This window comes from Apodemus sylvaticus, chromosome 1, assembly GCF_947179515.1.
Source record: "Apodemus sylvaticus chromosome 1, mApoSyl1.1, whole genome shotgun sequence".
Lineage (NCBI taxonomy): Eukaryota > Metazoa > Chordata > Mammalia > Rodentia > Muridae > Apodemus > Apodemus sylvaticus.
The window spans coordinates 94,406,768-94,431,520 of NC_067472.1; the positions used below are offsets into that span (position 1 = coordinate 94,406,768).

Consider the following 24,753-nt stretch of genomic DNA (forward strand, 5'->3'; position numbering starts at 1 on the left):
AGCATATGTTATGGCATGATGAAATGTTCACTGCTGCTGTTACTTTCAGAGATTCTCTGTAGAGTCTGGGGAGAAGTGGTGAAAAGTGTGGAAATCCCTAAGTCCTGAAGGTTGAAGAGATGTATGTGCCAGCCAGAGGGAGGGACAGTCTCCACTTTTCTCATGTCAGTGAGAATCTTCACATTACCTCATCCTTGGGTCTTCGTGAGTTCAGTCTCCTGGGAGCCAACAAATGTGAGTGTTGATATAATCTGGAAGTCCTGGAAGCTAGAAGTATGCCAAAGTGAGGTCACAGAAACACTATGCATGCTATGTGGGTACACGGAGATTAGTAGCTGGTGTAAGGATACCAGTTCCAACAGTAGCCATGGAGAGCCAACGGGGATCTTGAGGGCTATCAGGTCTCCCTGGGTTTATGCTTCAGGTGGCTAAGAACTCACCTCAACATCATATTCTGATTATAGCTCAGAAGGGAGGGTCTCTGGGAGAAGTTTTGGAAGAGTAGCCAGGACAACCTCCCAGGGACTGCTTACTCCAGAGTGTCATCTTCTCACTTAGGACCCTTTGTTGCACTCCCAGAACAGAAGCCCTGTCCCGAAAGTTCATTGGCAGTCTCCTTTGATCTCATTCTGGAAATGGTGTGCTCCATCCTCCTTCCTGGCAGGCCAAACTGCCCCATGAATCATCTTATGGACAATGTTCTTGTCCATTTGCTGAGATCAAAGAAAGGGCAGAGGCTGCCAATCCAAAATGGGGTTGGCACCAACACAGGCACAAGGACTGACTTCCTCATTTGATGCCCAAGAGCTGGACATGGTCTCATACAGGGGTCTAGTATTCCTCTTATAGGTAATGAGAGGAATACCCAAAGTCTTGGTAATACCCAATTTTTTGGTAGAAATTTGTCTTATGGATGGCTCAAAAGAACCTGGGTATAAATCTGAAGAGAAGCTCCCTAAGTTGTCTTGTCTCTTGTCCCTGTGTCTCTTTTTGTGTGCAAAGATCAATAGAGTGGAATTTATCGGGACCATCAATTCAGCTTATTAGACAGTCCCAACACTCCCCCTCCACTACACCTTGTTTTTATCTCTAGTGGGGAACAGCTTGACATTGAGCAAGAGTGAAAATCAAAAGGTAACTTTTATGACTTAATTTTACAGGGGAAAGTGCCTCTTCCAAAGACAAGTCAGGGCTGAGTGTTACACAGTTAAGTGTCCTTTAAAAAGGACATGTTAGTGACATTCATGCATTGCAATCCTCATGCCCTTCACCACAGAAGTGGATGAGGTGGGGGAACAGAGACAGCTCTCAGGGTGGGTGTGGCTCTGAACTATAGTTTATTTATAGCATGCTCACAAAGGTCCATGGGTTGAAGGTTTGATGCCCAGCTCACCATACTATTAGAAAGCAGTAAAGCCCTCAGGGTAAGGCCTAGCAGAAGGAAGTTAGGTCATTGGTACTGACTCCTGTCTTAAGATTTTATTGCTATGAAGAAACACCATTACGAAGGTGACTCTATATAAAGGACAACATTTAATTGGGTCTGGATTACAGTTTCAGAGGATCAGTCCATTATCATCATGGCATGAAACACTGGCAGCATGCAGGCAGACATAGTGTTGGAGGAGCCAAGAGTTCTTTCTATATCTTGATCTGCAGGCAGCCAGAAGATTGGCTTCTGCAGGCAGCCAAGAGTAGGCTCTCTTCCACACTGGGTGGAGTCTGAGCATAGGGGCCTCAAACTCCCGTCCCCACAGTGACACATTTCCTTTAACAAGGCCATACCTTCTCCAATGCCACAAGTCCTAATAGTGCCACTTCCCATGAGCCAAGCATATTCAAATCACACTTCCTGTCCACCATGAGATGAACTTTCCTCTGCTGGTCTCTTCTGTGTACACTGCTGGGGAGCAATGGACTAAATGACTAAAGGTTGAACTCTTGAAACTGTGAAGCAAAATATACCTTTCCTCCCTTCACCTTGACTTCCTGCAGGTATTTGGAACAGCAGTGGCAAGCTGACTAACCCTCTGGAAAGCATCCTACCTGGGAAGATGTGGACCAGAGGATATGGTCACCTCATCCTAGAGGACTCAGGTGCTACAGGTGTTCATTACTTTTCCATACCTGTGACCAAACTGCCTAATAAAAATTACCCAGGAGAAGAGGGGGCTTGTTTTGACTTACTGTTTCAGAGAGCTCAGCCCATAGTCATGACAACTGGAACATGGGGGAGGGAGCCACATTCATCTCATGATAAACAGGAAGCAGAGTGTGAGGAAGGCATTGAAGAGTGAGTATAACTGTGAAAGTCAGTGCTCTTCCAGCCAGGGACCAAGCCTTCAACAGATGATCTTATGGGGGTATTTTAGTCAAATTATAAGACTGGATCATCTAAGCACTGTACACGTGAAAGCAAAGTCTACAGGGTGGCTGCTGGGCTCACAGAAGTCAGCTGGAGTCTAGGACAGGCACCTAGAACTTCCATCCATTCGGTCTACAGTCAGGGAATAGTGTGGATCCTACATAAGGACTTGCATCATGGAGGGACTTAATAAGTCAGTCCAATTAGAGTACAGAATGGCCCAAACTGTACAAATTAGCTGGTGATGACAGAGCCAATCAGTCATTTCGTCCCCCCATCTGACATCCTCTTCCTCTGTGATATTTCTTAGAAGTGTGTTTCTACTGCAGGGCCCTAGCAGCAGCCATCGAGTCTGCAACCTGAAATGTCAACAAGGACTGTGACCAGAACAGAGGACTATATATATTTTGACTGATGCATTCTTTCTTTATTGCCTCTTTTTGTTTCCCTCCCTCAGCAATGCAAGCTCTCCTTCAATATTGAGTAGAGAGATTGGAACCATGACTATGTGTCTGTGAGGTGGGGAGTGGAGTTGGGGACAATCGGAAAGAAAGCCTTATCAACAAATCCACAGAATGTCTATTCATTGCCAGGCACTGTGCTGGGCAGTGGTGTGAGGCTGTGAGCAAGGCCATTCTCAGCCATCAGGAAACTCATGGTTCAGGGACAGGGTGGCCATACATCCTAGCCTGTGGGACGCAGTCATTGTTCTAAAGTTGAGAAAGTTCCAGGCAAACCACCTGGCCTACTTGTTATAGTGGCAAGGGATGTCCTTGGAATGGTTGGTGGTGACAAGGCCCTGCTTGGGAGGGAGCCAGAGTGTGCAGATCGTTTCTTCAGTCAAGTGTCCTCTGTTCACTGTATGTATGATGAAAGAGCCTCAAGTTTGCTCAGCAAAAGACCTCTGGGTGATCTGGTCTTGTGTGTGTGTGTGTGTGTGTGTGTGTGTGTGTGTGTGTATGTGTGTGTGTGAGAGAGAGAGAGAGAGAGAAAGAGAGAGAGAGAGAGAGAGAGAGAGAGAGAGAGAGAGAGAGAGAGAGAGAAGTGAAGGGTAAGCTGAGTAGCATGCCAATGCCAGGCACCTCCATCCCCGTGTACTAGGAATGACCACCTTCCCGGTGGCGTGTCACCGACACCCTCTTTCAGGTAGGTGTGGAAAGGCTGAGGTGGAGAGGGAGAAGGTACCACGTGTTGTGAGAGAAACACATGATCAGGTTCCCAATAAAAAGGGAAAAGAAGGCTTCGAAGAGATTATAGGACATTTGATTGAATGACTTCATGGAGGCTATGGGGAGCTGGGACATAAATGCAGGGAAAGGAGACACAGGCAAACAAGAGCCTGCTGGTGGAGGGAGGGCCTGGCGTTCAAGAGGTCCATGGTGTACAGATAAGGTATAGGCTGTGCAGAAAGTAAACACGCCTATGTGCTCTATTTGATGCCCAAAACACTAACCACCTACTGTGTGCCAGGTCCTTGTTGAAAATGGCAGAGTAGCAAAGTTGAAAAACAAGCCCTGCTCGCATGCAGAGATATCCATTGGCACTAAGGGAGAGATTGTAAACAAGTGTGGATATGACATGATATAGCAGGGTTTGTTATATACAGGAGTTTCCCTAGGAAAACCTTGGGTTTGTAAGGCTTTCTTATGAAAATAGTGATCGATGGGGTTTAGTTGTCAAAGAACCACAATGTTTCTATTATGATTGGAAAATGGCCACCAGGAGACTGGTTTTTACATGGGAAAATTTAAATGAGTCTTCTTAAAAGGAGTCTAGGTAGCCATGTTCAGAAATAAGGAAAGAAACTAGGGGAAAACAATTAGCTCTGTCTCTGAAAAAGGACAGGTGGGGACAGGGGTCATGGGTCACAGCCCCATTCACCAGGGAGGACAATGAGCTTGCACCATACAATGACCCCACTGAGAGCCGTCCACTTTACTTGAAAAGTTTAAATAAAACAGTGTATGTTTGACTATGTATGGCATTACTTTTGTTTAAGTTTTGTTTCTCTCCCCCTTTCTCTGTGCACATATGCACATGTGTGTGTGTATGTGCGCGCGCGCGTGTAAACATGTGTGCATTTGTGTGTGCATGCACGTGTGTTGCATCTGTTCAAGTACCCAAAGAAGCCAGAAGATGATGTGGATTCTGCCTGATATAGATTCAAATTTAAACTCAGGTCTTTCAGAAAAGCAGCAAAATTGCTGACTCATCTTTCTGGCCTGTGTGACACTACTTTTAACATGAACAAGGCAAGCAGTGCCTATGTTTGTATTCTCCTGTTTCCCTGCCCAGGGAAGGCCCAGATGCCTGGCCTTGGTTGCCCATCATTAATAAGTTCTAGCCAACAGAACCACTTGGCTGTCTTCCACAAACCTTCTCAATGTTGTTATTGAAATTATGTTCAGTGTAGGGAAAGAGGAAAGTATCTTTGGGAAGGGTTTGATGAGGTGAAGAATTTTCTCCCTTCTCATTGGTTAGGTAGGCTGCTTATCTCCTCTCTAGCCACAGCACTGTCCCCTGGGTCCTGAGAGATCTCGGCATGACCAACTCTTACACAGTGTTTAAGAATCTAGTTAAATCTCCCTCTTCATGAAGGGCTTCTTGCCACTCTCTAGAGCAGACATCGTGATGTCCATGTGCCCTGTGCTCCTTTAATCTGAACACTTGCAGCAACTTGCTTTCATGTTCATCTATTTCTCTTGTCAAAATATGAGCCCCATGAGGACAAGGACTTTGTCTGTGTCCCATTGTGTCCCGGCACCTATCATCATCCCTACTGGGTATACGAAACTCAATACATCGTTATCCCATTATGTACAAGAATGGAAAGTGTGCTATGCCAGTCTGTTAACTTGATGGTTGTATTAAAATTGTACAAGTGTGAAGTAGATTTGGGAAAAGGCTCAACTCCTTTCCCTTCCCCACCTCCCTTTGGTGAGAGGGAAAGAGAGCTGGAAATAGACTGGGAGAAGTTTCTGTAAATTTCTGGTAACCATAGAGACAGTGATTTTCGTTTATTAATCTCCTGCTCTTAAGCAGGCTGGGGCCCCATGGTGATTTCTCTAAATTGCTCAGTCTGGTTATCCTGCAGCCTTCCTCATTAAGAAGAACAGGCCCATTCCTATCCTGCAGCACTTTAATTACTTCAAGCAGAAGAACCGCGCTCTTACGCTAATTACCGCGTGTTCTAACTTGGCTGCGCCACCACTTTGGAACAATGTAACAGGGCCACAAGCCCTAAACCCCTGGAGCCTTTGGTGCCAGGTGGCTGGTATAGGCAGACAGCTTCCTCCCTGGGGCTCTCTCCTTTCATTCAGCAGTCTTGAAGGTGAAGCTGGGGACCAACTGGAATAGCTGTTCATTTAAGTCAGGGCAAGCCAGCAGCAGGGGTTCCTGCCCGTGAAGACTCTGCTTTTGGTAGCAAGCATTACCCCTGGGATGTATGCTCTTCTTGTTGCCTGGCTCTTGGGGCCTCAGATTTCATGGCTCCTTGCTTCTCTTGCCATGCAGAAAGACTTGTAGCTTCTGTGGGTGTGCTTCTAGTCTAGTCAGGGTCTCCTCAATGGCCTCAGGAACCTGGGGAAATGGACAGTCTGGGCAGCTCCTTTCGTGGCCATTTCTTCCTTGGTATGGCCATGAGAAGACCAGAGTTAGAATTTTATGCAACTCCCCACCCCCATATATGTGTGTGTGTGTGTGTGTGTGTGTGCGCGCGCACGCGCGCGCATGTGCATATGTGTGTATGTGACCACTGAGTGGCAGATGGCTTCTGTTGCAGCCGTTTGTAGCTATGAGTGACATGAGGCTTGCCCCCTGTCTCTCATCAGTGTTGGCATTCTGTCTTCAACTTCCCTTTGGGTCACTGGATGGATGGGATGTGGGGAACACTTCCTGGAGTGAGGAAGAGTGGGTTTAATGGAGTCTCTGGGTGGAGTCACAGCTCCCTCCTAAGGTCAGTCATCTGGGGTCTGACCTCCCTGCCTTTAGAAACACTAAGACTTCCCTTCAGCTGCATTTTTTCATCCTTTGCTTTTGAAATGCTGAGCCATTCTTCCAGCAAATGTTCTGAGAGAAGCCTCCTTTGGCTGTGTGCTATACTAGGTCAGAGCTTCTAACCCTCTGGCTCATTAACCCGTAATAAAACGTGGGGCTGTGGAAGATCTGAAAGAGCCAAAGAGTTCTGAGTGCACAGAGATCAAAGCTTAGTGCAAACGTCAAACTCACCAAGAATCGGAGAAGGTTCTGCCTATGCGTGCCACACAACTTCTCTCCAGCCTTGGCTCTAACCACAGGCACATTGTAGCCTGTGTACCCCGAGGCCACATGACAGCAATGGGTGCCCTCCCAAAACAGAGGCTCGGCTTGAAGACTGCTGTATGATATAAGTTGTAGTGTTTGACTCTCAATTCAAAGTTTGCAGTTCCCATAGAAATACAATAGTTAAATTACAGACAGCAGATCTGCCTGTATTCGGACCACCATGGCTCACACGTAAGCTTAGTGCGCCTTTGGCTTGTGCTGTGTTAAAAAGAGAAGCATATGGCGGTCACTCATATATCTGTTTTCCATTTGTCTTTAATACATGGTAAATTCTATGTATTCCAAAGAATTGTTTTAAGATAATTTTTTATGATTTATCATTAAAGTTTGATTTAAATACCTATTTTAGGTACCTGTATACTCGGTGTCACTTAAGAGTTCCCAGGTAAGAAGAATCTATGGTTATAAGAAGTCTTAAGAAGCCCTGCAGCAGGTGCTCAGGTCTCACTGCACAGCTGGCATGGCCACCAAGCCATTTTTGTGTTCTTATGGCCAAGCTTTTGATAACTGTAGACGTCTGCTGCTCAGGAAGGGCCCATCTTTGGCATACCAGAGATGAGGCCTTGGGGAAGAATTGGGGCTCCTGACCCTACCAGAAAAGCTGAAGGAAGTTTGGGGGTAGGCCCATACCTGGTGTGACCCCAGTGGTCTCCCCAGCAAGTCCAAAAGCTCAGTCATTCTTCTTTCCAGGTGCCGCAACCTCTCGTTCCCTGACAGCCTACCAGAGGTGAGCATCGTGTTCATCTTCGTCAACGAGGCGCTCTCGGTGCTGCTGCGCTCCATCCACTCGGCCATGGAGCGCACACCATCGCACCTGCTCAAGGAGATCATCCTGGTGGACGACAACAGCAACAACGGTGAGTGTCCGTGTCCCCGGAGGCAAGCCTCTGGTCCCATGACGTGTCCCCGGAGCCGAGCCTCTGGACCCATGACGTGTCCTCCGAGCCAAGCCTCTGGTCCCATGAGGGCTGATAAGAGTCTTCAGCTTTGGGTTTTCATTTCTCAAGGTTTTCAGTGGCTCTTCCATTTAGGAGCTGTTGCCTCAGAGACTGATTTGTGATGGTCACTGCTTGGAAAGTCCATGCGCACCCCCGAGGGGCCATGTCTCCAGTGGCTCACCACTGCTTCTCCTAGCATTCCAACGCAATATGAGGAGATGAGATGTCTTGAATCTACCCCACCTCACACACCGTGACTGTTTCCTATGCAGCATCTTTTTATTGGTGGTGGTCCTCACCTCCACTTGGATGATGGCTTCAAGTTGTTTTGCCGTCAAGAGTGAGGATGGTGCTGATTGGTGGGGCTGTTGATAGATGCGAGCCAAATGAAAGCAATGGAGCTATTGGAAATCGGTGTGAATCACTGGTTCCCCTCCGATGTCTGTTCTCGGTCCCCTGAAAGGCTCGAGCTTGCCTGCAAGCGTCTTATTGAACTCTTCCATGTGTCTCTTACCCAGCTGCCACCGCTATGTCTATCCATTGGTACAAGTTTCACATCCTCTGGTTCCCACTCTCATAAGTTCCCAGAACTCTCCAGACTTAAAGATCAGGTGTGCACAGCTCAGAGACCAGTGGTCTCATCAGGACCACATCTGTGAATGTGCTTACGATAATGTATGACCTTAAAAATAGTCACCCACGGTGGAGCAGATCATATATCCTTGTGTCGTCTTTCAAGTCTTCTCTGGTGTATGTAGGGAAATTCCCTATGAATCAGTTGCTGTAATGAGGTAGGCAATTTTTGATTTGTTATCAATTAATGCTGAAACATATCAGATAATTGAAATGGCTTTCATCTCAGTAAGCGAATTTCCCTTTTCATTTTCTTGTCATGAGTTAAGAACCACAGGAACAGAGCTGTGAGGGATTCAGGGGGTTCCAAAACTCATGATTCCCTTGCTTCCTTGCCCCCTGGGCACAAAGAAAAGAGGCATCAACAATGTGAGAAAGTTGGCAGGAGGTGGACCTGAGGGAGGTAGGAAAGGCCCAGCCCCCATCTCAATTGGTGCCTGCCTTCACATCATTGAAGATTCAATGAAAGGACTCTCCAGAGAGCCCTGTGCCACCTCTCAGATCACACAATGGGGGAGGGGTGCCAGAGCCTCTCTCCCAGAGGTGAGGGTACTTCCAAAGAAAAAACACTCCCAAATCCCACTCTGATACATTTATTACAGACAAAATGAAGAGATTCCACTTGATTTTAGTCCGTGGAGAAAGCATAAGGATGCTGCACTGGTTTTCAATAAAATTTAGGTACAGAAAATGTCAGCTGTGGGGGATTTCGCATGTGAGCTTTGAGCATGTAGACCTCATTCTGTCAGTGATGGCGACCATCAGATGGCCTTGGTGAGAGGTGTGCGGGGTTGAGGGTTGATCCAAGGAGAGGCTTGTCTGTGCTCTATGATCCTGGGTGGGGAAGGGGCCTCTGAATGAAGGGACATGGGTAAGGAGGCTCCTGCAGGAGGGCATACCAGAAGTCCAAGACTAAGACTGAGAATAAGATGTTAGCCTGAGAGATATTACAGAGGAAGAATTGTGGGACCTACCACAGACATGAGCCAAATGACAGCAGGACACTGGTGACTTGGAGTTTCAAACCAAGGTGACATAAGGGATGGTGGGTGGGCATTGTCCTGAGACATGGATGACAGAGCAGTGTGCTGGTGCAATGCTTACCCACGAATGACATACATTCCATGTATGTCATTTAAACATACTTGGGAGATTTCAACCCATTAGGGAGTCTGGCTGCAATGGTGCAGTGAAGTAACTTAGCTGAAGGGGAGGCTGCACTCAGATGCACAGGAGAGAGCTGCAGCCCGCTTCCTGCACATGCCCAAGTGAGCACCTGCACCTGCTTTGTGGGCTGGAGCAGCATTCCATATCTGATGGGGGCATTGGCTGTAGTATGTACAAAGTTAGCAATGGGCTGTGGGATTTAGCTCACACTCGCACCTTGCTTAGCATGCACCAGGCTCCAGGCTTCATCCAAAGTGCTACAAAAACAAATTTTTCAAAGACATTAGAATTAGAGAAGCTGGGATGAGGGGACACGAGACCCTCTTCTACACTCTGTGTTTTTAATTACTTCAGAAAGATGATGTCAAGCCAGATGTGGTATTGTATGCCTGTAATCCCAGTACTCCAGAGACAGGTGGGTCTTTGGGAGTTCAAGGCTAGCCTGATCTACATAGCAAGTTCCATGCCAGTCAAGACTGTATAATCATACCTTGTCTCAAAAATAATAATTGCAACAACAATAATAATAATTGCAATAATTGCACAATTATTATTGTTGTTGTTATTATTATTTTAAAATAACCCAAAAGCTCTCCTAAGAGATTCTACTTCATTAAATTTGAAGCAGCCAGGACTGAAAATTGCTGTTTTTAAAGTACCCTTAACAATGTAGGCTCTGACAGTCTGGATGAATGGACCAGATATGCCTCCACTCTACCCAGGAAGGTCCCTGTGCATTATGAAGGGATGGTCTCTTGGGATGAACTGGGAAGTTGTGGGTTCTAGGATTCTCCCTGCAGTGGAGGAGAGACTGGAGAAAAATCCCTCTCAGCTCAATATCAGCAACTTCCTCTGTGAAGTAGAGGAAACAGTTGCCCCATGCACCTAAAACAACTGTGAACTGAGTCCATCAGTGTGGTCCCTGCCCAGCCCTGCTCCTTTCCCAAGAGACTTGCACACTGTGAACCACATGGGACACTCGGAGACCTGGTCAGAGACTCAACTGTTGAGTAAGGAAGTCCTAACTGGAGGACGGGGCATTTAAAGAGAAGAGCAGAGAATAGGAGACCAGAGGCTTAAGAGGGTGTGGAGGGGCGCTAGTCAGGATCTAGAGGAAGGTGGTCAGTGATGGGTGTGTCAGCCTAGGATCCATGGGGGCGATCAGAAGCCAGCGGTCTCCCCAGACAGTGTAGATTTCTGGAAAAAAAGAGCTACAGGTTCTCCAAACCCACAGGCAGGTGGATGATAAAGAATTGAGAAAAAGCCCGAGGGTCTGGAAGATCTGGGCTCTGGAAGCCTTGGTAAATAGCAATGGTCATCCGGGGGTGGGGAGGCGGGGCTGTGGATGAAAAGCCAGGTGTGGAGGGGCAAGCAGGGAGGGTAATTCTCTATGAGGGATTTGACACCAAGGGAGGATCACCAGCTGTCAAGGAGCCGGAACTCAGAAAGAAACACAGCAGCGCCCGTGTCTACAGCAAGAGTAAGATTCCATCTGAGCCAGGGCGACACGCCTCCTCATGCTCCTGCATGCCCCTGTACACACCTCCCTGATGGAAGCAGAACTTCTAAGAAACAATACCTACTCTTCCACAGCACAAAGCTTTCTGCCATTTCCCATTGTATTCTGTGCTATTGTATTCAATTTTATTGTAGTTTGTTCTATTCTTTTTCCATCAGAGCTAGGCTGCTCTCAGACCCTGAGTGCATATTAAAAGTACTTGGGGATCTGGGGGTCCAGGCCATTTTTGTAGTGATTAAATGGCTCTGAAGAGGGTGCTCCTGAGACCCTGGAGTCAGAGGCACTGAACAGGAGCTCCATAGAAGAAGGGAAGGAAGGATCTGGGGTGCAGCTACGCAAGAGAACGAAGTGCTCATCTGTTCACCAGTCCAGGTATAGAGGATAAGTAGAGGCAGTGAAGTCAGCTGAGGACATCGCGGCCTTAGGCTCGTTCCTAGCACCCTGTGGCCAGCAGGGGTCCAAGGCTGGAGTTGCCCTGTGTAGAAATGGACAGGAGGGTGACAAACAGAGAGATGGTCCAGCCAGCTGAAGGTGGCAGAGGGGTAAGAGAGACACCCCAAGGAAGAATCTGATGGTTCCTAGAGGCTCAGCCTGGCCCAGTGGCGGTGTTGCTACCCTGAACATCCTCTGTTCTGGGAGCTGTTTCTGTCAGACATCATGTCACCGAGACTGTCACAAGTTCATCAGGTGGACTCAGCTCAGCTCCACCATCCTTGCAGGAACCTGGGGGAAGGAGCCGGTCCCCTTCGGTCACTGCTTAGCTTTGGTTTTCTTAGGGACCCTGTAAGGGCCTTCAGCCATTCCTTGCTCTGCCTGTCTGACAAAACCCCTGAAAACAACAAGGGGCAAAGAGAGTAAAGGTTTTGTGTAAGTGACAGAGTGCTAAGGGGACTCGGGGACAGGTTAAAGAGGCAATAAAGCCATGACACAGCTGATGGAGGTGACAGGTACTCAGTCACTGTGGAAGACGGCTCACCATGGTGGGAAAGCAGAGGGCTGGACCCTCCGCCAGCTTTGCCGTTCCAGCTCTCTCTAGCGTCTCGCTGCTAGTGTGTTCTTAACCTGTGTGAACTCTATTCTCCTTATCTGTAAAATTGAGATGTTTAATTCCTACCTCTGGGATTGTTCAGAGTCTTTGGAAGAGATAAGGCATGATGGAAGAATTTGGGCTTTAAAAATTCTAAATTAAGCAGTGCAGGGCCGTGGGAATGGATTCCTCACAGAGCCAGGGTCTCCGTGTGTGCTGGGACCTCCTCTCCTCACCTTCTCAGATGCAGTCTGGGCTTTCTCAAATGAAGGCAGGGGTGTGTGTGGGGTGGGGGGGGAGGCCAACCATCCTTACACACCCACATCTCCACCGTTAGCTCCCTCCGAGGGCAGGGCCTGAGGCTCTGCCAGCCGTTCTCTCCTCTCCTCTCTGCTTCCTCCCCCAACTCTGCTTCTCCAGAGACCAGCTCTTGCTTAGGATGCTGTCACTCCCTGCAGCAGCAGTCTTAAATGCCAGTGTTTACTTGTGATTAACAGTATGGAGATCTCTGCCTGCCTCAGGACATAGGTATGTGCTTGCGTTCCAGCAGACACGCTCTTAGTCCCACCTCATACTTTGCTTTATTGTCTCTTTGGGACTTCTCTCAAGTATGCCTTCTTACCTGGCCTGTCAGTGACCTGTGTTGTTGAAACAGCAGCCCTTGTCCCTGCTTCCCGCCACTCTGCACCCTCTCTGCTTTCTGTCCTTCTGAAGCACCTATTGCCCTCTGGTGGACTGAGCTTAGCTGCTTCCTCTCACTAATTTATTTGTGCAACGTGTGTGTGTGTGTGTGTGTGTGTGTGTGTGTGTGTGTGTGTGTGTGTATGCACGCGTGCACACACACACACACACACACACACACGAGAGAGAGAGAGAGAGAGAGAGAGAGAGAGAGAGAGAGAGAGAGAGAGAGAGAGAGACCTGCTCCATGTGAAAACTCCAGGAAGTTGAAGCATCTTTGACCCAACCGTATCCCTATATGAGGACTGGTACACAGTACTTGCAAGGAGTTGACACAGTGGTTTGACAAAAGGATGAGTGAATCTGCTGTCTGAAGATCTAGAGTCTACATGGTGACACTCAAGTACACTGGCAACCTTTGTCCCCATGTCTAACTGTTGTTCTTATTCATACTGCAGTAGAGAAGGCTGCTGGGTCAGGCTCAGATTCCCTTTGAGCACGCACAGGGCTGGGGCAGAGCCTCTTGCTGCAACCCAGGGATAGAGCACGAGTATAGGCGAAGGATAGAATGCAGAGCAGGAAGAGGTCTTTCCCCAGCATATTCTGAACCGAGTGCCTGTCCTCCACACCAGAGGACCACCAAGGCCCTATGCCTTGGTCAGGTTAACTCATCTCCTGCAAGGAATCTTCATGGTCAGCCATAGCCTGCAGTCTCAGCTCTACAACTCTAAAGCCACAATTCCAGGCTCTTGGTGCCTCTTCAGTATCTCAAGAAAATGATGAGAACCAGCTCTGAGGACCCTGAGCTTTGCAATGAGTAGCAGTGGGCCGGCTCTTCAACTGTCGCTGGGATTATGACCTTGGGCTTTCAGAGGAAAGGGACCCCCCCCCAACCAGAGTTTTCATTCAATAGTTATTGCTTCTTTTCATTCACTCACTCATTGGTTCCCTCAGCAAGTTTCAAATCACGTGATTCTGTGATCTTATTCATGTCCCATAGTATTCCAGTCCTGGGTTCAGAGACAGGTTCTGGTGAACTTAAATCTTTTGGGTCCCCTCACCAGCCATTCAGCTCACATATCCCACAGCTTGACTACCCCCACTTCCAACAAACAAACTACAAAAACAGACTTCTTCCCATGGGCTCTGTTAGTCCCATTTATGAATTCAGGCCCTCTTTTGATAAACGGCAAGGAATCATATGCCCTTTTTTCCAGCCTCTTGAAATTCCAAAGTTAATCTTTATTTTGTTACTAAGAACATCAAAGGGATGGTAATGTCAACTCCTCTTTTAAGAATCCCTTTCCCTGGAGGCTTCGACCTGCTTCTGCTTGGCAGATGCTTGCTCGGCCTCCATCCGTCCCCAGCACTTGCTCTCTGCCTCTGCTGGCAGACCAGAGAGAGGTGGCTTCAGCGTGTCCAGTACTCGGGGGCTTTGGTGGGCCTTTCCCTCTCTCCCAGGTTTCCATCTCCCTTGTTCTTGGATATAGTCTTCATACTGGCTATTTTCACATGAAGTCTGTCATACTTGTCTCCTGGGGATGGCATAGAAGGAGGTAAGATTCAAGTGACAAGCAGGATGGAACTGTCCCTTTGCGTCATAGTGACAGACAGACCACCAAGAATCTACAGACTCAAAATCAGTCCATCCACCTTAGCCGGCTCCTTTAGTGAATTTCTGTGTTGTTATGATAAGCGACTTTAGAGATCAGCTTATGGGAGGGGAGAGAGTTTACTCTGGCTTACGGTTTGATGGCAGCCCATCATGTGGGGCCCCATGGCAGCAGCAGTAGCAGCCTGAGGCAGCAGGCCACACGGCATCTATGGCCAGGGAGCAAGAGAATGTTAGTTCTCAGCTTACATTTTCCTTGTTCAACCAAGGCCCAGCCCAGGGATTGGTGCCACTCACATTTGGGATAGGTCTGCTCTCCTCAGTTAAACCTTTCTAACGGGACCCACCCAGACACGCCCAGAAGTGTTTCCATGGTGATTTTAAATCCAGCCAGGTTGACAGTGACTGGCTCTTGGGAGGAAGTTGAGACTGTAGAGGACAAAAGAAGCCTGCCAATGCCCCTGTAGACATGGCAGGACCAGGCTGCAACCCTGTCTTCTCACCCCAGTCAAAGCTCCCTCTTGATCCACAGTTGTCTCCTTCATCAGTTCCTGCTCCAGTTTTCCTGTCTTCATCCTATGTGAGCATGGCTGTCCAGAGGAAGGCAGCTCTGGGCTGGGTTTTAGTGCCTGAACATGTGGGTGCAGCATAGCTGTCTTGTGGGAATAGGTGACACCTAACACTTACTTAGTTCCAAGATTTAATAATCAAAAGGCCCATTGCCTTCCAGAAAGCTGCCTTCGTTCTGCATCCCACACAGTCTGGATGAGGGAGCTCTCAGTGTTCCCATGGCCCTCCCAACCACACTGTGTTCTAGCTGGGTGTAAATGGCAGCCCTAAATGATATTTAGAAAGAGACAACCCAGACAGGCAGATTAAGAGCACTCCAGCATGGGTCACCCCAGGACCTTTGTGTGTAGATTGTAGGAATCACTTGGCCAATAAAGTAGTACCTACAAAGCCCCCAAGATAGACATAGGCAATAAAACTTAAGTTTCACAGGTTAACAAGAAATAAGATGTGCAGGGTACATGGTCATATAACCAAGAAGAATGGATAAGGAAACCCAATTTCTTGACCTTGATATATCTTCCTAACACGCTACTTGGGTGATTCAATGGCATGTTATCTGGTTATTCCTGGACAGCCAAGATTCCTGGCACTTCCAGAGGATAGATCAGAGCTAAAGTGATAGCCACACATCTCAAAAAGGTATGCCTGTGCTCTGAAGCTCCAACATGGACTAGGACCCCAGTCTCCTCCTGGGTACAGGATGCCTAGAATCCAGGATCAACTAAAGTGACCTTCAGTACTCTTAGAAAGACTGAGTCCTTCTGAGGCACCCCTCCCAACCCCCAACTCATGGAGCCCTTCTCTGTGCCAGTGCTATTTTAAGTGGATTCCGTAAATTAATCATGGCCTATGGTAGTGGTAAGAGTCACCATCAGTGTGACTTTATGTAACAAGTGAATAGGCACACAGAAGCAAAGTGACTTTTTCCAAAGTCACACAGAGGTGAGAGAGGGACCCACGCTGCATGGCTTCAGAGTCTATGGTCTTGACCACTGGGCAGGCTGCCCGCCATGCCCCATAGCGCTCTGACTCCAAAAGACTCATGTGGGCTTTGTTTTCACTCTCCAACTCCATCCCTTCTGGAAAGAGCAAAGCTAGACAGCAAGGGAAGGGCTAAGGAACATGCGATGGGCTGTCTCCTCCGCTAGAGCCTTCCTGCATCCGTAAGGAAAGGCATGTGGCACAGATGCTTCGAGAGGCTATTGAATCATTAGTGACCGTGGATAATCTTGTGAACTTTGAATTAGAAAAACGTTGGGGGGGGGGTGTCTGTTCCCATGGGGTTGAGTGCAGTGTGTGTATAACTGTTTGCGTGTCTGTGTATATATGTTTAGGTATTCATGTGCATGCCTGGGCATGCTTGTGCATAAACGTGTATGCCTTATGAGTGCTTTTGTGTGGGTGAGGCCTTGTGTACACACAATCATTCAGCAGTAAGCATGTGTGTACATATAATCAGTGAAGTACAAAGCCCCACAAACAGTGGAGAAAGCCTGTCCCTGCTTTTCACCACCTACAGTCGCCTCCAAATGCAGATGAATAACAAATGATTGTGAGTCACTGTCACTTTCCACAACTCGTAAGACAGTCACCAAGTAATGATGAAGTAGACCCCTTGTTCCTGAGCTCCTTGCTGTGGGCTGCTGGGTCACCTTTCATCTTCTTGGAAAATCCCCATCATCCTTTGGCCCAGAGCCTGCCTAATCATTGTTTAATGTTTCAAAAATGCTGGCCTACATAAGAGATACTCATTCTGGGCCATAAAACCACCAACAGCTTTGCATGCAGCTGGAATGATTGCAAAAATTAAAAAAAAAAATCAGAGGCAAAAACAGTCCTATAGTCTTGGCTTTATGGAGCTTAGAGAATCCCATGTAGCTAATTAAATTACAACCGAGATTCAGACAGCTTAAAGGTGTTTACACAGCCAGCCATGTAAGCTGTCAGCCTGTCTTCACTGGTGTGCCTCAGGCTAAGGCACCTTGTTGCTACCTATCCCTATCTTTTGTCCAGCAAGATCAGGCTTACCCATGCCCAGCACTGACGGTGGCCCTCCAGCAACCAGGCAGTGAGACACCATGCTCTGCGAGAGTCCAGTTGCTGCCTGGAATTGTTTCTGTCTGCTGCGTTGTTCATCAGAAGTCTGGAGAATGACTCCATGTGATGGTTAATGTTGGCTGTCGACTTGACAGTTACCTCTGAGCATGGCTGTGAGGGAATTTCTACATCAGGTTCAATATGGTGCAAAAATACAAACTAAACTGTGGGCAGCATCCCATGGAGTGGGGACCCAGACTGAATATGAAGAACACAAGCCTCAACCAGCATCTGCTGCCCACTGCCCGCTGCCTGCTGCCTGACTGCAGGTGCCATGGGGGCCGATGCCTTCAGCTCCTGCCATCACGACTTTTCTGTTATGATGTGCTGTACCCTCAAATTGCAAGCCAAAGGAGCCCTTCCTTCGTTGGGCTGCCTGGGTCAAGTTGCAGCCATGACAAAAGTAACTAAGACACACCCAGACTCAGCCACAGAGCCTGTCCTCTGCTGCCATCCGGCCTGCATTTCCAAGCCATTTCTTTAGTGGCCCATGTGACCCTTGAGCTCCTAGTTACTCCAGGTAGCACACACCTGTCCTCCTCTGCTGACTAAAGCCCTGTCCCAGGCTTAGGACCTGCTGTGGCCAGTGACTCTGAGATGAGCGAGATTCAGACATAGACCTCTCATGCACTCAACTGTGACAGTTTATCTTAGATCTGTTATCTGTTATCTGTCACAGTACCTTCACCTGACACTCAGACCAGGGCCATGTGGGAGATTAAATGGATCCCATATCCTCCTTGCTAACATTTTCCATGAGCCTGCCACAGAAATGCCTGTGTAACATGCACCAAGGTCCCATGTATCAGTAGCCCACCAGCCCTGACCTCTGCAGAGAGAAGTCATAGCCTCTTAGTAACGGGTGGCCTGGCCCAGATGCAGCAGCTGCTGGGTAGGGTCCCTGGACTCTGCAGTCATGCTTCTCCAGCTGGGCTGTGTGCTAAACTTTCTGCCTGTTTCACTACCAATCCAATTTTTTTGCTGGAATATGGAGAGGAACTTCTTATTGATACCCGCCCCCCCCAGACTCCATCCTTTCCACTAGACTCCAGCTCCTTACCTGGTCCTGGCTCTTTCTGCAGGGCTGGATTCTATTTTCTGTATAACCAGACTGGACCCCTATTCCCAGGCTCTGATCCCTCTGTGCTCAGGTATCCTGAAGGGAACACCCTTAGTTTGGGATACTGGGCTATGTGGAACCCTGAGGACCCTGACTGTTTATGACCAGTTCGGCCTCAGTTTCCCTACCTCAGGCCTGCATGTTTCAACCATCCCCTCTGTTCTCTTCCACCACTGGGCTGAAGTCCAGAGCACTTCAATGGTGCAAGCCTGGTGGAGTCTCCACAGGTAGCTCATTACCTTCTTTGGCCTCATTCTCTTATAAAGTTAATTGTCTTAGGGAGTCAGGGCTCCCCAGCATACTTTCCTGACAGTGCCCAGAGGATGAAGCACCTGCTTCTCAGCTAATGAGCACTCCACGAGCCAGCTATCTCAAGATGGCTTGGACAACTTTGTTTATAAACTAGCCAAGGTGACCAGTTTTGGATAAACAAAGCTGGCAGGAATCAGAAAAGGGCTCTCCTACTCTGGTCAGCAGACTGACCATCTGTCAGAGAGGAAATTCTTGGAACTGGAGCCCAGAGCTAAATGTGGGAGTGATAGGGAAAGCTGCTTCCTCTCTGCAGGTAAGGGGGCCTGATGCTGGCAGCTGGGAATCAAGCCACCCCTGAAAGAGGCCCCCCGGGAACCCCTTTAGGACCCAAGTACCCTCCCCAAAAGAACTCATCCTTCTTGGCTTGGAGCCTCTCTTGGTCAGAAGCTGGAAATGACAAACCCTGGTGCTGAAGACATACAGGAAATTTGGGACACTGCTTGGGTGGGGTTCTCTTCTGCTTTCCCCGTGACTCAAAAAAAGGCTCCAAACCAAACCAGTGAAACACTTGCTAATTGCTGAGCTTTGGCTGTGGCCCCCAAAGTTCTCATAAGAAACTTCATCCCTGGTGCGGCTGTGTTGAAAGGTGACACCTGTAAGAAACAGTTAGGTCACAGGGCTCTGCTGTCCTGTGTAGATTCATGAACGATGTGGTTAATGTTCTGAATTGTCCTTGAGGGTTATCACAAGAGTGGGTTCTGATCAAAGAATGAGTTTGGTTGCTGTCTTATCTGCTTTCCCTTACTATCGTGAAATACCCAAGGTATTATTACCCAAGATAGCTTATAAAGAAAAAAGTCGAGCTTGGTGTGGTGATGTGCACCTGGAGAGGTTAAGGAAGGGGGATCTCTGTGAGGTAGAGGCCACCCTGGGCTACACAGTGAGACCCTTCTTCAAGAGGGAGGAAGATGGGGAAGAGAAACAGAGAGGGGAGGAAGAGGAGGGTAGTGTATGGAAGAAACCACTCACCTCATGGCTAGACTGCAAAATTAAGGAAGAGGGGACTGGATCCCATTAAGCATTTCTAATGCTTGCAAGTCCTTGCTCGAGGCCCCACCTACTAAAGTTTCCATCACTTAGCTCGACTGGGAATCTCAAAGACATTTAAAGTATAAACCCTGACACTCAGTGATCCACACCCCTGCTAGGCAACAAGAAGGTTCACTGCAATTGAGCTGTGGCTCCTTAATCATGATCCTCAGAGCCCATAGAACATTCCAGTTCTCTATGAGCCCATGACTCAAGGATTTTATTACTGTATCCAGAACCAGATGGAAACATTATTGTCAGCAAACCTTTGGAATACTGAAGGTTCTGGAAAGGCTTCTCCAAGCCATGCAGTGACCCTTGGTGACCTTTAGTAACATCAGGGTCTGTGTGCTCAGAAAAAAAAAAAGTTGGTTCCTATGTCTACCTCAGCTTTCACACTTTTATGCATGATAAATTTTCTGAGCTCTAAGAAGATAAACAACCCTCTTGTTTGGTGTGCTGGAATTGTACAGGGGACAGAACGAAGGCTGGGGAGGCTGAGGCTGGCACAGTGGAGGGGCTGAGATCCTACCGGTAAGTAAGTGCCCTCCCAGGCCTCATCTCAGTGCAAGACCACCATCATCAGGGTTACAGCATTATTTAATTAAGGGCCTGCTCTAACTCTCAAGGGCACTAAGTTGAAGAATAAACATTTTACTTTTTCAGGTACTCCCTGACCTGCCTGCCCAGGCCTACAGGGACTTTCCACTCTATTCATTCACGTGCATTCATTCAAAAAATGGAGGAAGAGAACCAAGTTCCAAGAGGAGGAGGCAGCTGTGAGGCAGAGCTAAGCTTCTTCCAAGCATCCGTTCTCTTACCTGGGAGCACATCATCACAGGGCCGGTAGAGCAGGTCTCAAGGTCTTGTCACAGATGCTCACACAGTGACTCAGAGAAGCAGCAGCTGATACTCCAAGACAGGCACAGCCAACACTGGATTCATCTCTGGAGCCTGAGGGTTTAATCCCATCTCTATACTCAAGGGTCCTAAGTTACCCACTAAGATTTGCTAGGTCGTGCAGATGGGGAGGTGAGTCTGTTATGAATCTGGAAGATGTGGAGACTGTAGTGAATCGGACAAGAAGCCCGTGGTCAGCCAGGGGAGGCAGCCAGTGATGATATCCTTCCATCACAGCCCCCAGGACATGCCCATTTGTCCACATGTTTATGTTCTGTGGGCTGAACAAACCATGTGCTTGGGTCAAATGCTGCCCTCTCCTACCAGCCCACAGCGTCTTCTTCCTGGACTCCCACAGAGAGTCAGAAGCATCTTTTGAAATGCTATTTATCTCAAGCATCCCTCTCACCCTCTCTCCAGGTCTATAATTGCTTGTTTTGCACATCTCAGAAAACAGCCACCCCAGACACCTGCCAGAATTAGCCACTCCTTCACAGCATTCCTTTGTTGTATGTATAGTCTGAGAGCTTCGCCAGGCAGTGGTCCAGAGAGGTTTCTCTTTTAGAGAAGAACAGGGTCTTCTGACAACAGGATGGTCTGTGTCCCTAGGCTCAGATTCCAGTCTTGGGACCTTGGAGACATCGGAAAGCAACATCACAGAGAGACTATGCCTAGGCTCCTGCTTCTACCCACTGGGAAAGCAGCCTGAGTTAGATCTCTATAAACCCACATCTTTAAACCCTTCCTCCCGGGGTGCATTTGATGGGTGACAGAAATGAATTGGAAATTAGATCAGGGCTGAGCATTTACATGGGCCCTGAGCCAAATGGCAATTAAAATGAGTGCCTCGGCAGGGTTAATGGCAAAGGCGAAGGCTCCCAGCCTTCCTTGGCGGCGTGTGCTGACATGGGTCTTAGTGGAGAACTGATCGATGGCTCCAGCTGATAAGATCAGGAGGTGGAGATGGGGCTCTCCACCCAGGCACTGGGAGGAATGAACTTGTCACCAAAGGGTATTCACTGATGCAACAGGAGAGTCCAGCAAGACAGAGCCTAACACCAGGATGTTCGCCCACTTCAGCCCGAAGGTACCAGAGAAAGGAAAGAAAGGCTTCAGCCCGGGTTGCTGGTCCTGTCCTGGGGACTGGTTGCATCTGTGAGCTTGCACAAGTTGTCAAATTTTATTTGGCTTCAAAATGAGAACTAATATAGAGAATCCAAGCAGAGTTGTTTGCTGAGTGTTTCTAGCTGGCCTGCTCAGGCATGAGGCTGGGAAATTGGCTCAAGTGATTTTATTTTCTTTGAAAAGAGCACTCAAGGTTGTTGCTTGATCTTTCTGAAGTGACTTCCCACGGTCTTGGGTGGCTGATCACTGCCCTCTGGACCGTCACACTCTGTATTCCTGAGAGGAAGGGAAACAGGGGTGGGTAAGGTGATGCTTGATGAATTCCCAAATATGCCACACTTCATCCTCCTCATTTGTTGTTAGCAGAAAGTGCATGGGTGCACAGGTACATGGGTCCATGAGATAATGACTGTGTGGATGCGTGGGTGAATGGGCACCTGGATACACAGGTGCATGGATGCATCCATGTGTGAGTGCATGGGTGAGGATACAAGAATGGACTTAATATTTTCAATGTCATTTTATAGATATTTTATGCCCATTTTAGAGATGAAAGAGCTGAGTGTCCAAGTTGCTTAATGAGTGGCTAAATTTCTCTCTGTAAGATGGTAGTAGAGCTGAGCCTTAGCCTTGTATTTCCCAATGCCAAGATCAATATATTTCTCCCTTCTTTTTATATTTCCCATTCAAAAGCAAACAAATGCTTGCCTGATATCTTGATACTGCCTTGTGGGAGTTGAAGATACTGCCTATACAAATAGATGGCAAGGAGTTCCTTTTTTTCCCCATTCAATACGTATTTACCCATCCTTGTCAGCAGATCCTAAAGTGGTCCTGAGAGATACCCAGCGCTGGGACAGACTCCTCCCAGGGATCCAAGAAAACTGTTCAGTCAAATACTACCCTGGGTGTTGCTGCTGTAACAGGTGTCCTCCTTTAGTTAGGTGGACCTCAAGATCCTCCAGTGGTGGCAGAAGGAAGTATGCTCTGGTGGCCTTAAGCAAAAGACCTAACTCTGTGCTGTGACATGCCTGAAGGAGTTAGGTGGCTAAAGGCAGCCTGAAGGTGTTGAGGGGAGCATCCAGTCAACAGCCAACAGGAAGCAGGAAGAGCTTCCTAATGCAAAGAAGTGGATTTGTCCAACAGCCAGTCTGACTGGCGGGCAACCCTGAGCCCCAGATGAGAATCAACACTACCAACACCTCCAGTTCAGCCCAGGGCATCTCTGAGCAGAGACCCTGCCAGGCACCATCTGAACGATGAATTACAGAAACCAGGAAATGAGAAATGTGCATTGCTTTAGGCTGCTGAGCGCGTGGTATGGCAGGCCAGTGTGCTCTGTGTGAGCCATCTGAGGCCTGGAACAGGAGACAGGCAAAACACAAATAGTGACGGATCGCGCTAAATGCCCTGAGTGGTAAAAATAGAACAGTAAGAAATAATCTAGTAGTGGAGGGGGGAGGGTGGTGTGGGGCATACTTTAGGCTACAGAGGTAGAAAAACCCTCTGGTCCAGGATTTCAGGCTGAGGGAATAGTTCCGGTAGAGACCCTAAGGTGGAAGGGCACCTGGCATGATGTCAGAGCCATGAGGTGTTAAGACAAGGGGAGAAAGGAGGAGATGGTCTGGATAGTTCACACAGGTCCCCATGGAATGAGCAGCTCTAGTGAGCTCTTTATTTGGAAGACCTTCACCACTATAATGCGTGGGTGGCTGCAGCGGCATTTAGAAGGCTGTCACATACTTGGATAAGGCATTACAGTGGGCCTCTAGTGGCTGAAGGGGAGGAGCAAGGTTGAATCTGCAAGTAGAGTGAATGAAAGAGCTGAAGCATTGGAAGATTTAAAGATGCACCACTGGTGATGTGTGGAACACAGGTGCTGTCTACCAAGATGGGGGGGACCCTATGGGAGAGCATCAAGTTGGAGAGTGAGATCAAGTGTCAAGTTTGTTCTCTGCTGAATATGATCTGACTACCAGAGCTCTGAGGGGAGGCCTTAGTGGACTCTGGGATAGGGCAGAGTGGTCTGGAGAGGAGGGACTCAGGTTCAGGGAGGGTTAGGAAGTGTCTGTGGTTGTATGGTTGTGCAAGTATATCATGAGCAATCTATGAAGAATGGCAGAGTACCCCCACTTTTGCACAGCAAAGCTTCAAGAAACCAGCCTAGGCCTCTGACATAGCCATCTTCCTGGTCCCTCTGCTTCTGTGTGGGAGCCTAGGAAGTCACAGGAAGGAAGGTAGGTTTCTGGAAGGGATGGAAACTTCTGGAAAGGGTGGAGAGGTCAGGAAGGAATGAAGGGAAGCTTCCAGAAGGAGCAGGGGCATCAGAAAGAATGACTGATGTGAGGTGACACCTTGGCTGAGTTTTTACTTCTGGGCTTGTGGTAAGGTATATTAAGCACCGAAGGACATGAACGTGAAATTTCAGTCTAACGCAGTGAAAGGGCCTGGTGAACAGAGAAGAATATATGTGAACACTGAATCCCCTGTAGGACAATCAAATCCTAATTAAAATCACCCCTGAGATCAAACACCCCACCTCCACTCTCCCTTCCTCCTCCCTTTATTTCTGAAGATAAGTTGCACAGGCTAGCTTTGAACTCATTGTATATTCCAGACAGGCCTTGAAGTTTTGACCCTTCTACTTTAGCCTCCTGAGTAGCTGAGATTTTCGTGCCTGTGCCACCAGGCCTTGGTTTTGGCCTAAGTTAAAACCTACATTTCTAAAAGGCCTGTGATATTGACTCTGTATGAATGCAAATAGGCCAGCCACGAGGCATGCTAGAACCTCTGCAGCTGGATAAAACTGTTGCTGAGGTTTAGGTAAGTCCAGGATGCCTGGGTGAAGTGTCTCCTGCCTTCAGAGCTTGGAGCCCTGAACTCTATGAGTCTGTACGTCTGCCCAGACTCTGCCCAGCGGATCCATCTGAGAGGCAGGGGGCCTGCAGGAGGATGAAGCTTGTAGCTGTTTAGACAGGCTGGTTAGGATCAAAGCTCTAAGGCCCTGCATCTGAAAAGCACAATACAATTGGCAGAACTTAAGAACATGGATAAGATTAGGTCGGTACGTAGAAAAAAGCTGGCAAACTGAGATAGGGATTGGGCCAGTGGCCTTCAGTCGGTTGCAGAGATGTAAGCTAGGTAGCTAAGGTGAACACAGCTTTGTAAGGACTGGCTGCATTTGGGAAAGGTGGGAAGGAGGCTGAAGCTTGGGATGAACAACTGCCGAGGGGTACCTCCTGGACACTCCCACCGTACCAGGCAGGGACCCTCATTGCCTAGGGGTACACCTGGTAGCTCCCCAGATCATCTTTACTGATCAGCACCTGTCA

At 48.2% G+C, this 24,753-nt stretch overlaps 1 protein-coding gene across 1 annotated transcript in view; it reads left to right on the top strand.

Annotated features, from left to right (window-relative positions):
* The window catches only part of Galnt18 (polypeptide N-acetylgalactosaminyltransferase 18), a 304,421-nt gene that overhangs the window by 171,210 nt on the left and 108,458 nt on the right, over nucleotides 1–24,753 (top strand). The window contains exon 3 of the mRNA XM_052201130.1: nucleotides 7,379–7,545. Coding sequence (XP_052057090.1) covers nucleotides 7,379–7,545 — 167 coding nt within the window. The remainder of the gene's footprint in view (nucleotides 1–7,378; nucleotides 7,546–24,753) is intronic.